General features: G+C 37.4%; 1 protein-coding gene across 4 annotated transcripts in view; it reads right to left on the bottom strand.

Annotated features, from left to right (window-relative positions):
- The window catches only part of RAP1GDS1 (Rap1 GTPase-GDP dissociation stimulator 1), a 214,008-nt gene that overhangs the window by 159,992 nt on the left and 39,044 nt on the right, over window positions 1–14,972 (bottom strand). For all 4 annotated transcript variants that reach the window (XM_027837596.1, XM_027837595.1, XM_027837594.1 and 1 more), the window contains exon 2: window positions 2,279–2,386. In XM_027837596.1, the coding sequence (XP_027693397.1) occupies window positions 2,279–2,386 (108 nt within the window). The remainder of the gene's footprint in view (window positions 1–2,278; window positions 2,387–14,972) is intronic.

Here is a 14,972-nt window from a genome sequence, read left to right on the forward strand (position 1 = left end):
TGAGCCTTTTCCTGGGAGAAGAACCCCCTGTCCTTGATCCCCTCCATTGGAGTTTAGGGCAACACAGCTCATGAAACTAGTTGGGGAATCCAGATGGAAATGGTTTCCCCTGCCCTGATGCTTTGAGGCTGCTGAACCCCATAATCAAGCTCTGTTCTCAACAGGAGGAGTTAAAGCCTACCTTTTGGCCCACCTCCTCATTAAATGTCCACCAATCAGGCTTAAGTTTCCCTTGTCAGGGGAGTTTCCTTGGAGAAGGTATTTAAGGCGTTTCAGGGTCTCCCTTCATGTCTTTGGTTGCCTAGAGAAACCACTGACCATCAATTTATTGATTGCTGGCTAGCCTAGTTAATAAATTGATTATTAGGGGCAGCTAGGTAGCGTAGCAGATAGAGCACCAGCCCTGGAATCAGGAGGTCCTGAGTTCAAATCTAGACTCAGACACTTACTAGCTATGTGATCCTGGGCAAGTCACTTAATCCCAATTGCCTAAAAAATAAATAAATAGATTATCAATTATCCAGAAATTCTGTCTCTCAAGGTTTTCTTTCATCGCATCTTTCCTTTAATATTTGATTTTCCCCCCTCAATGTCAGGAATAGGTGCATCACCATCAAAATGGCGCTGCTAAGTAAGAGATGATTCTCTTCTCTGGGCAAACGTCAACAGATATTTTTCAAATACTGGTTGGTAGTTTTAGGAACCACCAACAAAAAAAAAAAACAACAAAACAGGCCTGACACATGCTGTCCAACAGCACATTCCTGGCTTCTGCGCTTCCTTCCAGTCTCTCCTGTGAGACTCTATGACTGATTCTTTAAACTGTTATCATGGTCAGCTGGTATTCTGCTATTCTGACTTTTCCTCCTTGGCTGTGGATTACTTCACATAGGTTGTTTTGCATTTCTACAGTCAGTAGTCTCATGATTTGGGGAAGTAAACCTGCCCACATAGACCCTGGGCAGAGGGCTAAAGCCCATTGCTTCTCTCCTTCTCTCTCTCTCCCTTCCTCTATACTAAGCTGTTTAACAAGGAGTCCTTCCGCAGAACCATGATCCTAATCCTAATTCGTCTCAGTCCTAACTTGTGATTTCAGTGATATAGGGAAGCCCCAGTGAGGGAACAGTCTCTACCAAAGTGGATCAGAAACTGTTTAACAATTTAATAGTCTGAGAATTTCTAGAGTGGTTAAATGATTAGACATGTGTGGCCAGTGTGTGTCAGAGGGGCATCCTGAACACATCTTCCTGATTGTGAAGGCAGCTTTCTATCTACTATGCAGCAATGTCTATAATTTGTTATGATGACTGAAACTTAAATATCATGATGATAAAGCTATAGCCTCAAGTAGCAATAACACCCATAAGTAAGAGAAGCTAACTTAAAATTACACTTTTGGAATGAAGTATTTTAATACTTGCAATCAAGTCAAAATAAAGACTTGTAATCAAGTCTAAATAAATTTTAGAATTTCTTTTGGCTGATTAGTGAGAAAAACAAACAATATACCTAATCAGACACGTTCTTGCACACCTGAAAGCATGCAATCGAAATGCATAACCTCTTTTCTATATGTTAATTTTCTGCTCCATAATTATTTCCAAGATAAGACAATAGATCCATTAAATGAGTACATAACCTACTTCAGCAATTAAAGTACAAAGTGAAAGTTAGTCTTTACCTGACTATCCACTATAGCATTAAAGAAATGAGAAATATGCTAGCGTATTCAACATGATAAGACATTGGGCCACTGAATAAGGATTTGAGAAATTTCTTACCCTAGAATTATTTAAGGAAACACTGTATCTTTCTCCTTAGACTTGTCAGACATACCCTCTCTGAATGCAGGGTATTGGATTAGATGGTCCCTGATGAAGGTCTAAGAGAGGGGAGGTTTCTAAAGAGCTTCTTAATCTGAGATAACAGACATACTTTAGATATCTTGCAATCATTTTTTTAAACCACAGCTGTTAAAAGGAAAATAACTATGAGGCTCATGTGTTGTATGTATGCTGTGTTTATAACTAGATAATGACTTCCCATTAGGATTGGTATTAATTTCACTACCACAGATAAACAGTTTCTTTGTTTTTTGCTCTCCTAGAACAATCATGGCCTTATTTCATATGTTTTAGAAAAATAATAGTTTAAAACCTCAATGACAGGGGCAATACTCAGAGGAATTTCAGTGATAAGTTAAACTTCATCAGAACATTCCAAGTGACTGCCAAGCTGAACTTCCACTAGCCACACGGAGCAGTGCAATCAGACTTACTGTTCTGAGCCAAGGCTTGAAGCAGACAGTCCAAACATCCTTCCAAACTATCCTCAGAGATGTCAATGGCTGTGATCTTCAGTTTCTTCAAGGCATCACTGAGATTATCTGTTTACACAGAGAAAAAAAAATCAATGTTCACAACTGGATAGAGTAAAAATCACAGCTTACATGAAAAGCACAGCTATCACCTTTCCCTATTGCAAAGAATGAGGTTAACTCTGCATATGTTCCAAGGTGAGAACAGAGTGCAAGACAGACAATTTTTAAATTAAAATTATGCCTATTTCCCTTAAATGTGAAATCTGCTCAAAAGAAGTTTTGTAGAAGCCATACCGGAACATCTGTTTCAATATCTGTGAAACATGAGCTCCTTCACATATTCAATACCAACTCCAAAAACCACAATTACATAAAGTGAAGTCTCCTTGAAAAAAGAAAGAGGACTTGGTCAATGACATTTTGCTTTCTCTTTGGTTTCCCTTGTCTATATGATAAGAGCGACACATTTTAAGAGAATTATAATGATTAAGAATAACAAATAGTGCTAACAAACACATAATTAGTTAGCATAATGGATACTACCATTGAGGTGCTAACTCAAGGTTGAGACATCCTCAATTCAAGTCCTGCCTTCACACATCCTGGTTATGTGACCCTGGCCAAGGTACTCCACCCTTTGGTGCCCCTGGAGACACTCTAAGTCTCTAAGGTGCAGGTGCCAAACTACACTGATAGAATAAGTTCCCTCAGTAGGATTTCCTTATATCAATGAAACCACAAGTCTGTTCAAAAATCAAAGTTGTTCTGAGGCTACACAGATAAAAACAAAACAGTCTCTGTCCTCAAAGATATTACTGTCTAAATGAACCCAAGGAAACTTTAAGGGAAAGCACTAACAATTGGGGGTATCAGACAAAGCTTCCAAAAAGCAGTGGTGTTTGATCTGAGCTTTGAAGGAAAATCAGGATTTTACAAGGAAGAGATGAGAAGAGAGGGTGCTCCGAAGACAGAGATTGGATGACAAAAGCAGAGATGAGAAACAGAATGTCCTAACAGGAAGATGGCCAGTTTGGATGGAACTGTGTCCAGAAATGTAAATGCTGAGATATTCTCCCCATCTAGAAAGGCTTCCAGGACAAAGGCCAGATGAGGGGCCTTATATCTGTTATCTAAAGATTAACCTCGTTTCATTCAGAGAAGTTCATCTCTCAGCAGGTTGATAACAAGGTAATGATGTTTTCTTTTCTTTTTTCTTTCTTTTTTTTTTTTTTGGTACAGCAGCTTATAGAGGAGTTATGATCTCTGTCAGTGGAGGGGATATCCAAATCAACAAAATTAAATGGACTTTTAGTACTGAAGTAAGCTATATTCCTATGCCTAAATTAATGATAGCTTTAAGGTTTACAAAGTACTTTACATACATAATCTTATTTACATTAACGCCGTATGTGAAGTATATCCTCTCCTCTCTTGACTTCAGAAACACTTTATTTTCCTCCTACCTCTCAAGCAGTGCCTTCTCTATCTCCTTTATAATCCTTCCAGGTAGGTATACTTTGGGCCCTCTTTTCTACTTTGTATATTCAGTTCCTCAACAATCACACTGGCTTCCATGCAAACATTAACCCTATGTCACTGCTATGAAGACAACCCCTAAACCTCTAGACAGGATTAGTCTCCTGAGTTTGATCTGCATGTCCAACTGCCTACCAAACATCTCTGGAAAATCAGCATGGGATTATGAAAAAAGAATCTGCCTTGGAGTTGGAAGGCTCCCATCTCAGATTTTAAAAACATCACATAGTAGCAACATGATGCTGGCAACTGCCTCTCAAAGCCTCCATTTCTTCATCAGTAAATTGAAAATGACATCCACAGTACATACCCCGCAGGGCTTTTGTGAATATCAGAAGCTCTTTGTAAACTCTACATAGCTATATAACTTCAGCTATGAGGACTGTTATCTACATGCATGTTCCACTGCCATCTGAAACTAAACACACCCAAAGCCAAACTTGTCTTTCCCCCAAAACTTCCTCCTCTGTCTGACTTCACTATTACTGTCAGTGGCAAAAGCATTCACACTTTTGCAACCACATCTGAAACCACTATATTATCAACGATACTTCCCCTCTCTCTCCACTGCCATCTCATCAGATACTGAATCCTACTGGTTTGATCTTAAAAATCTCCCTTGCATCTACCCCCTCCTTTCAGTTCCCAATACAGCACCTTCAGATGCTCCTCCTTACAACCCACCTGAACTTTTGAACATGAGCTTAAAAAAAGTGCCTTCTATCATTTAGAAATTGCATAGTAGCAAAAATGAAAAGGAATGATCTGCTATATAAGAATTCAGAAGAGCAGCTAAGAAAATCCATCTATTAAAACTGTAAGTAAAAGATGAGTCAAAATTGCTTCAAGTCTTGGATTTTGTTTCTATATTTCTGTGAGGTTTTTTTCTGTTCTAAATAGAATGTGTTAAATGAATAGCAATGTTAAGTGAGAATGTGACATAGAGAAACAAACTTCTAGACAACAGAACCTCCAAATTAAACAGAACCTCCCTCCACATTAAATGTGGATAAATTCATCTGCCTAAAGAGACCCAAGTGATTTTTCACTACTTTACAGAGGCTTAAAATTACAAAAGAACAAAAGGGCTTCTGATACAAAAGAAGATTCCATCCCATTGTGATCAATTACAAATCCCCGAAGCCTATTTCCATAAGAGTTAAAATCTAAGAACAAATATTGGATTGTGATAGACAGAAATCCTTGAAGAAAGTTTAGCTTAACTGATTTCCTCTGCATGAAGGGAGAATTCAGTGAGGGGAGGGTGGTAAAGGAGTGAGAGAATATATGGGGTGTTTTTAAAGGCATCAATAAATTTTAAAAAGATTAACTTATTTTATTAGATATATCTTTTCTGATAGTTATCAGGGACAGATATTGTATTTTAAACCATATTTGTTATAACTATATAAAAGCAAACACATTTCTGAATACACTGGTACCATATCAGCACTTTCTCAATAAGTGCTACCACATGTGAAGTAAAAGACTAATGCAACAAACATTTTAAAAGTATTTCTAAAGAAGACTCTACATCAATTACAAAATAATAGTAATAATAACACTTAAAATTAGATGCAAAGTAAAAATACTAAAACTGACAAGACCAGATACTGTGGTGAGCTCCTTAGGAACAAGAGGGTTAAAAAAGTCAGTGAAATTAACAAAACACATAAACAAACCTGGTTAATTATGACAGTTGACACTTTATATATCTTTATTCTTTAAATAACATTTATACACAACTCTGCAAGGTAGGAAGGGTTAGTTAAAAAAAATTCTTACAGATATCTTTTATCTATTAACCTCATTTCCAAATATATCACTCACAATGAGCCTTCCCCTGTAACAAAGAATAAAAAAGCCGGGGCGGGGGCGGGGGGGAGAAGCAGTTGAGCCAAATCAATCAAACCAAGTCTGAAAAAAATTAAATGTTTCAAATCTGTTGACCCTCAACTCTGCAAAGAAGGGAGAAGAGGCACATTATTTCATCTCCTCTTCAGGGCTAAGCCTAGGAATCACAACTTTATAGCATTCAGTTTGGAGGGTTCTGTCCTTTCCATTCACATTATTGTAGTTGTGTATAATGTTTTTCTGGCTCTGCATACTCCATTCTGCATCAGTTCCCATGCCTTCCTGAATTCTTCATATTCATTGTTTCTTTTATGGCAACAATTCAATTACTTTCATGTATCATGATTTTTTTTTTAGTTATTCCCTAATTAATGAGCATCTTCTTTGTAAAACTTCCCTTTTGGTTCAACCAAAAATATTATGAAATAAATATTTCTCTAGTTTAAAATCTTTTCCAGACTTTTTCCTTTAGGAAAGCGGTTAGTAGGTCAAGAAAAAAAAGATAATTCTTGGGGAAACTGAAGTAAGGGTAGAAATCAAAAAAGACCTCATATCTAGTTGAGATCACTGCCTTCCCTATAACCTTTAAAGTGATTGGACAGGCCTCTCTTTCCTCATCACCTGAAGGAATTAAGATGTTAATCAGAGGGAGGTGGTGACTGACTACTTCAGGTCACTTATGACTAGATAAGGACCTTGAGGAAGGTGGTCAAAGAGGACGTGTGGATTTACAGAGGGTAGTTCTCCAGAGGCATTCAGAAAGAATAACTATTGTTCTGTTAGATGAAGTGGAAGCCCATAACTGTGTTTCATCATTTTATGACATTTCTCTTGTTCAAGATTCCTATATATGTTACCTCAAATCGTCTTCGTGATGTCTGGGGTCATGGAAAGGACTGTACCAGTTTGGTCATTTTTCTTCTTAAGTGAGAAATACTTGAAATTTAAATTAATATGAAATTAAATAAAATCGTTTTTTGAAGACTTGTGCCTAAAATTCAGAGCAGAGAATAGATATTTTTTCTTTGACATTTACTAACACAAAAAGTGCTACTGTTAAAATTTTGGTGTATATGGGATCTTTTACTTCCTTTTACTTCTTTAAGGCCAAAAATGGGAGGTGTTACTTTCTTAGTGTAATTTCAAAGTGCTTTTCAGAACAGTTGGACTAAGTCACAGATTCACCAACAGTATATATATTTTCCGCAGGGATGAGTTAATACTAATATCAATTTTACAAATAAGTAAACTGAGGCTGAGGGAAGGAAATTAATTGCCCCAAATCACACAATTCATAAGTGACAGAACTAGGGCTCAAAACCAGGTCTCGTCATTACGGAAGCATGTGTGTATGTCTGTATTATGTTTGGATATGTATATGTATATCTATACACACACACACACACACATACATATAAATACACATATTGAGATTATTCCCTATATATGTATATATACACACACACATATGTTCATATATACCTATATATAGTATATTATATACCCAATGATATAATATTCATATAATCAGCTACTCCTCTATAAAGAAGTGTTAATATCCACTATCCCATCTACGCTGCTTACCTATCTATTGCTGCTTCAAGTTCTATTACTAAAAGATTTGGAACAAGGAGACGGAAAGTGGAAGACAGAACGGAAGAAGCCTTGATGGTCTTAAAGTGTTTCAAAAGGCTTTTAAAATTTTATTTTTCCTGTTGCTCTCTTCTTAAGACTACAAAAAAACATTTAGGCAAGTTAATTTACTGTGTCTTCTCTCATATATAAAATTAGGACATAAATGTTAACTGGTCTGGAAATGTCTAGTGTTATGGAAAGCCACTAAAATGACAACACTTCAGCTCTCCTGAGCAATTTTTCCCTTCCCCTTACCACTCTCAACCCCAGGAAAAAATGACTGAGACAAGAACAGACATGCAATTTTATATTTAAATAAATGGAGGTTGAGAAAATTGCTTAGTTTTCATCATCAAAGAAAATATATTTAACTTAGATCAAAAGAGTCTCCCCAAAGACCTGCTTTAATATAGAGAAAACTTCATTCTCATAAGTTAATGAAGTCTTAGATCCTCCCTTCATGCTAGATAGCCAGTATATAGGATCAAAGGTCAACAGACAGAAGGGACTTTTATCCTGCCTATTCTTGTCTGTACATAGTTGTTTATATGTTGTCTTCCCATTAATGAGTTCCTTGAGAGCAGGGACTGTTATTTTCCCTCCTTTCTATTTTAACTTCAGAGACCTTTAGTCAACCCCTTGATTTGACTATGAAGGAAAATGAGGCCAGGAGAGGATAAGTGATTTTTCCTGGGGCGCACAGAGCACATTTCTCAAGTGGAAGTTCAAGGATTCTAATGAGGATCGTCTGATTTCAAATCCAGAACTCTTTCCACCAGACCATTTGTCAGAGTTACCTTCTACATTCTTTGCAGGCATCACCCAGAAATGTCTGCTATATTTGCAAGGTGACAAATTTTTAAGAGGCAATATATAGAGCGCATGACATTCCATTCTGCTTGTGCACCTGCTGCTGCTACTGAGATAAGCTCATTACAAAAAGAGGACATGGGTAAAAATCGATAACTGGGCAGCTGCAGATTTTGAGACTTTTTCATTTCTCCTTGATTTGCTGCCCAAGTTTTCCTAAATTTATGACCACTTGAGAACAGCAATATTTTATTAAAAGTGAGAAATAATTAGAGCTTCCTGTAAGAAATGAACTTTCATAGAAATGCGGGCAAACAGGTTTCTAATAGCAGCAACACAGCATCTGTTACAAAAGTAACAGATCATGTTATGCCTTTACTAATAAGTTTTCAAACACTTAGAATTCAACCAGTACAGATAAGGGCATCAGATTCATCTGTTACTGATTTGGGGCTACATGGGTTAGGGGCCTGGAAGAAGTAATCTCTCTTAAGATTAAGTTTCATTAGCTCAGAGGCTTAGCTTCTGATCAGACAGAAGCTATTTTTAAACCTTGACTAATCAAGTAGAAATAAGCAGAAATATAATGGGTAGAAGGCTCTGGATGGAGAGGGAAGACTGACTCAGACTGGCTATGACGAGGAAAAATACCTTCCACATTTCTGCTAACTGAAGAAAGAGACCACTGCATCAACCACAGGATTTTATTCGTTTGCTGGTACTTGCCTTTTTTTCTTTGAGCACTGTCTAATTTCCCTGAGTTTCTGATAGGACAAACAATAAGTCTTTTGTAAATTCCCTCACATCAGGTCACTCGCTCTTTATATAAAGCACTAAAACCAATTAAGGTCCAAATCTTTAATAAATGGGTGAGCAATAGCAACAGCATACAATGGGAAATCCAGTTTATTCCTGATTTTCTCCTTTGTAAATTCTTACAAGGATGATGCCCTCCTAGTTCAGGCCATCATCACCTCTCACCTGGACTACAGTAATCCATTCAGCTTTGAAACTTGCCCTGGAAGGCATTTTTATTTCTAACTAGCTACCCATTCCCAGCCCACTCTTGACCTCATCTATCAGGACCCTAGAGCCTAGACAGCACAGTGACGTTGCCATCTACCAGGCTCGGTGACTGATTAACTGAAACGGTCTTCTTCTCTCCAGGAGTTCCTCTCTCCAATCCACTTCTGAAGTACACTTATAAGCATGGCACATCTCAACTCAAAAATCCCAAATGCCTTTAGGATAAAATACAGACTTTTCATTCTTGCACTTAAAACCCTCCACAGTATGGTTCCCAAATAACTTTATAGTGTTTTTTCATTGAACTTCCATTCACATACTATTCTCGTCAAATCGCCCTGCTAACTGTCTCCCACATACTACATATATTACCCTGTGTCTAGAATGCATTCTCTCCTCACTGCCACCTCGTAAAATTCCTAGCTTACTTCAAAGCACAACTCAGGGGCCACTTCCTACATGAAGAAGCCTTTCCTGATTCCTCCCAGATATTAACACATGCACCCACATGAAATTACTTTACAGTGACAGAGATAGATAGGTACAGAATGAAACATACATTTTTAGACACCACTAATATGTAGATCTGTTTTGCTTAATTATGTTTATTTGTTACAAAGAAGGGGACTTTGGGGGGAGGGAGGAATGATACCAAAAACAGTAGAAAAGAACATCAATGAAACAGTTAAAAGAATGCATAGGAGAGAAAAGAAGGTGATTCAGAGGGAGGCAAAGCAGGACAGCTTTGAAACTAACAGGAATGTTTATTAAATATTTTTTAAAAACAAGCCAGATATAATGGAGATTGGTAGCTTCAAATATAATCCTCCTTTCAGTTCTCTGTATAAAAAAAAAGGTTTGTTGGTCGATTTTTGTAAAGTTCAGTTACAAAAAATAATTTTTAAAAATTACTTTATACTGCTCTGCATTTATTAAATTGAGGACGTGTTGTTTTTCTCCAGGAGATTGTAAAGCTCCTTGAGGGCAGAAACTATTTCATTTGTCTTGTGTTCCTGACTAGTAGGCATTTAATAAATGTATGCTGAATTATTTGTGGTTCCTGTTTTATATGAAGTTCACTGTCAAATTTGAATATAGGTAGAAAAAAATTCCTTTGTGCCCTGCTCACCATCCCCTCAACCCCTTTCTTTGAAAAAGACTCTACATCAATAGAAAAAAAAGACAGCTTTTTTTCTTTTCTATAAGAAAATAGAAAGCCAAAATATGTTGTCTGTTAATTGTTATTGCTATTTATGACAAACTGTGCACCAACTAGAGAAAGAACTATAACCAAATCACTAGACTGAGAGTTTAAAGGACCTAAGATCTGTCATTCACTGTCCTCTTTTCAATTGTTGCAGTTAAAAAAAAAATACAAAAAAAACTATAAAAAGCAAAAAAAGATGAAATAGGCTACTCTTAGAACTACCTTCAAAGAACAAGTTCCAGAAGTGCAAATGCTAAATTAAATTTGTATCAGTACTAAATTTCTTTAATGATACCTTAGGCAATTTACTTTTAGAAAGCACAGAACAGATTTTTTTAACGTGTGCTTAATTTATTTTTTCATGTGTTTATTTTAAAGGACAATTCAAGTAACAGACAATACTTAAAGAACTATGTTAAAAACTGAAATCCAATTCAATTCAGGTTTGGCTTCCTGCAAATCTTCCCACATTTTCCCCACTAAAAACGACAACAAAAAACCCTTCACTTGACCCTACCATCCCTACAAAATAGATTTCTCTTCTCCCTTTCACAGCCAAACTCCTAGAAAAAGCTGTCTACACTTGTCTACACGTTCTCACCTCCCACTCACTTCTCAATTCCTTGCAATCTGGCTTCCATCACCAATGGACTGAAAAGGCTCTCACCAAAGTTACCAATTAAATCTTAACTGCTAAATTCGATGATCTTTATTTAGTCATTATCTTTGTTAAACTCTGTAGTATTTGATACTGTTCAACACCCCCCCTTTCTGGGTACTCCCCCTTCACTACATTTTCAGGACACTAATCTGTTGGGTTTTTGTGTGTGTGTGTGGTTTGTTTGTTTTTTTGTTTTTTTTTTGATGTAGAGCAATCTTGCATGGTCTCTTCTGAAGGATTATTATCCATGCCCGGTCCCCCTTATACATGTTATGTGGTAAGGCAGGGGAGGGGAACCAGCAGCCTCAAGTTACCTGTGGCCCTCTAGGTTCTCAAGTGTGGCCCTCTGACTGAATCCAAACGTCATAGAACAAATTCCTTTTATTAAGGGGATTTATTCTGTGAAGTCTGGATTCAGTCAAAGGGCCACACTTGAGGACCTGGGGGGGGGGAACCTATATGTGGCCTCAAGGCTGCAAGTTTCTGAGTGAGATTGGTGAAGACCCCTCATAAAATCTAAACTTAAATACGTAAAATAAGGTAAAGACCGCTAATAATAATATATGTGTATCCAGGTCAGGAAGCTTGTCAATAGCCTGGATAAATATATTCAAATTATTACAAAAGATAAGTATAACTACAAATTGTTCCAGGATCTGAAATGAACAAAACGGAATGTACCAAAAGGATACTTGAAGGAGGGAAAGGCAGGTGAAAACTATGTAACGATTCTGTAATTTCCACTGCCGTTGCTGGGGTGGTTTTGTCATGTTTAGATTGTGCCCTCTGAAGCCCAGCCAATGGGATAAGAGGTAGGGGGCTAGGGAGGGGTTGCGGTTAGAACTTATAAAAATGCTTGCTTGGGTGATGTCACCTGCGGTCTTGCATTGAATTGCCTTTTGGTGCCAGTCGCCCTTTCTTGAGATCGAAATAAAATTCTTTCTACTTTCTACCTGGAGAAGCCTCTGAATTAATCTGGGTAAGGGTCATCGCTGTCCCACACATTCCCCACCTTTGTCCTGAGTCCTCTCCTATATTTACTATCTTACTCTCCTGATGACCTTTCCTGATAGCCACCCAAGGATTCAACTCTCATTTCATTGTGATGTGATTTCCAGACAGACATATCATATCCAGCGCCAATACCACTCCAGACTTCCAATCCCACGTTTCCTCAGTCTATCTTGCCTGCTGGGCACCTCCCTGAATATCTGAAAGGTATCTCAACATGTTTAAAACAGAACTCATTTACCTTACCACTCCCCCCCCCCCCCGCAAAATAAATCCTTCCTCCTAAATTCTTATTTTCCCAAGTCCCCCAAGGCTGTAAATCCTAGTTCCCTCTGACTCTCCACTCTCCCTCATCTGGTCACTTCCAAGTCTCGTCAATTCCATCTCCTCAACATCTCTTGCAATCATCCCATTCTATTTCCCTTCTCGTTTATGCCCTCCTTCTTACTGAGTCTTCATGCCTTAACTCTACCCCCTCTCAAATACATTTCCCACATTGCTGCCAAATTCTTAGATCTAAAGCCAGTCTGATCATGTCACTCCTGTTGAGGAATACTAAGGGGTCCCTTGAATTTGTCTTTTTGAGTTGCCATATTTTCCAGAAACACTGGACCCAGGGTATACAGGAGGCCCTGAATGTGTCAAGGATAAATCCTTCCCCTCCCCCTTTTACCCCCTCTGCTCAGCAGACATAATGTGTTGTTCACATCCCAAGCTGGACTCCCTGTGCGTGTCCGTGGGAGTCAACACAGGAGCCGATCAGTCTGCACTAGGCTGGGAAATTGCTTGGGCAGCTGGGACACCTGTAGATAAGCAGACCATCCTATCTTCATGATCTAGCAGGGAAAAGAATGTGGCTTTTGCCATGGCTTTGCTTCTACCCTTCCAGAGGGGTGTTGTCCTTTTCCCGCCTTTACTACACCTTTCCCCCTCTCATGCCACACCTCTTTAGATGGGGATTTGTGTTTTCTCCTCCTTCCTTTGTCCTACTGTTGTACATATGCAAACTTCTGTATGGATTGTGAACTCTTTGGGTTCTACATGTATATTCATTTCTCTTAAAATAAACCTGGTTTTCACATAAGTTTTTTGAAGTTGTGTTTATCTGTTGACACTCCTCTGTTCCAGAAGCTTCAGGTTCTCCCCAATGCCTTTACACTAAAACGTAAATATCTTTGTGAGGGATCTAAAGTCGTTAAAAATCCAGCTTATTTTTCCTGCTTGGTGACACATCACTCCCCCTTATGCTCCAGTCATATTGACTGCACACATGTACATACAAACATATATATGCATAGGATGTAATCAAGTAAAATATTGAAAATAGGACAGTAAACATTATCTTTTTCTGACACAAAAGTACAGCACACCCATACCTGGAGCACCATTCCATTTCAGAATAATTGGCTTTTTGTAGAATCTGAGATATTCATATCTAGTTCCCTCATATTTATCATTATATACCAAGAAGGGTATAATGGAACCAGATAAAGTCCAGAAAAGGGAAATTAAAATTATCTAAGGGAAAAATGATCTGCTAAATGAAGAAAGTCTTCTTTTTTTAATCTAGGAAAGGTAAAGGGGGAGTAAGATAAAAATCTATAGGATCTTGAATAAGATAAACATGAAATTGCTTACCAAGTCACAAAATCCTAAGATATAGGTTTTAAGATGTGATCAATGTAAGTTTACCACAGCTAAAATAGTATTACTTCATATGGCAAGAAATAAACACATGGAGCCCATTATCACAAGAATCTGAAAGAAATTGCTGGAAAATGTAAGTGGGATTCAAAAAGGGTTTGGACAAACTAGCAGAGTCAAAACCAGCTATTAAGACCAACTGAGATAGACCTCATCTTAAAAACTGCTATCGGGAAAACCAGCTGTGCTTTTCACGGCAAATCCTTAGGGAGTCTTGTGGCAACAGACAATTTGGCAGAATAAAGGACAAGTAATGATCAATATTATAATTTCTATTATCTTACTAAAGTAATCGGCTAAGAAGAACGTTCCCCTACATTCAATAAATATTAGCATCTATTTCTTCATTTAATAGTAAGTATACTTTTATGGAAGAATAGATAAGCTTTGAAATTAAAATGCTGAAATTATACTTTTTTAAAAAACAAGCTATATGTGATAAAGATTTACATTTTCACACATAATGCTCTATTCAGTTCAACTTTGTATATGGAAATATTCTTTTTTTTGGTCACTACATTCAAAATTAAATTTAAAAAACACTTTTCAACTTTTTATCAGAATACTGATTAATATTTTCTAATTAGGTTAACATAAAGCTAGAGTAAAACCCAAGCACAGTTGAAACATTTTTTTTTTCTGGTAGCTAGGCTAGTCAACAACAATTTTCCCCCAAGGGAACTAAAGCCAAGGTAGGAAACAAATAAGAAATTCACAAAGGAATCTGAGTCATTAGACAAGCTTAGAGAACTGTTGTGTGAAATAGCTTTAATTAAAGCACAAAAGAAAATACTGTAAAAGTTTTCTTCAACAGATAGTTCTCTTTTGGGGGAATTCAATATTCATTCTAAACTGCTAAACTTTAGCTTTCAGGTTCATGCTAATATAGTCTTAGAGGAATTAATAGCTTTAAACTGCTCTTAAGACTCTGGGAACACCTCTATATCACACCCTAGAACATCAATAAAACACAAAATGCAACCTGAATGTCCTTTATATTTGAGTCAAATTGGGTTGGCCATTTTCCAGACTCAGTACTCCATTCTCAACCTCCGTGAATTTACACAATCTGTGCCAGGAAGACACTCCCTCTAAGGGTCTTTTTTGCATTCCTTCAGGGCTCAACAAGATGATACTTGTTCTCTGAGTCTTCCATGATCCACCCAGATGTTAGCATCCCTCCTAAATTTCTCTTTACCGCATATTTA

Source organism: Vombatus ursinus, unplaced genomic scaffold (assembly GCF_900497805.2).
Source record: "Vombatus ursinus unplaced genomic scaffold, bare-nosed wombat genome assembly UNPS02014821.1, whole genome shotgun sequence".
Lineage (NCBI taxonomy): Eukaryota > Metazoa > Chordata > Mammalia > Diprotodontia > Vombatidae > Vombatus > Vombatus ursinus.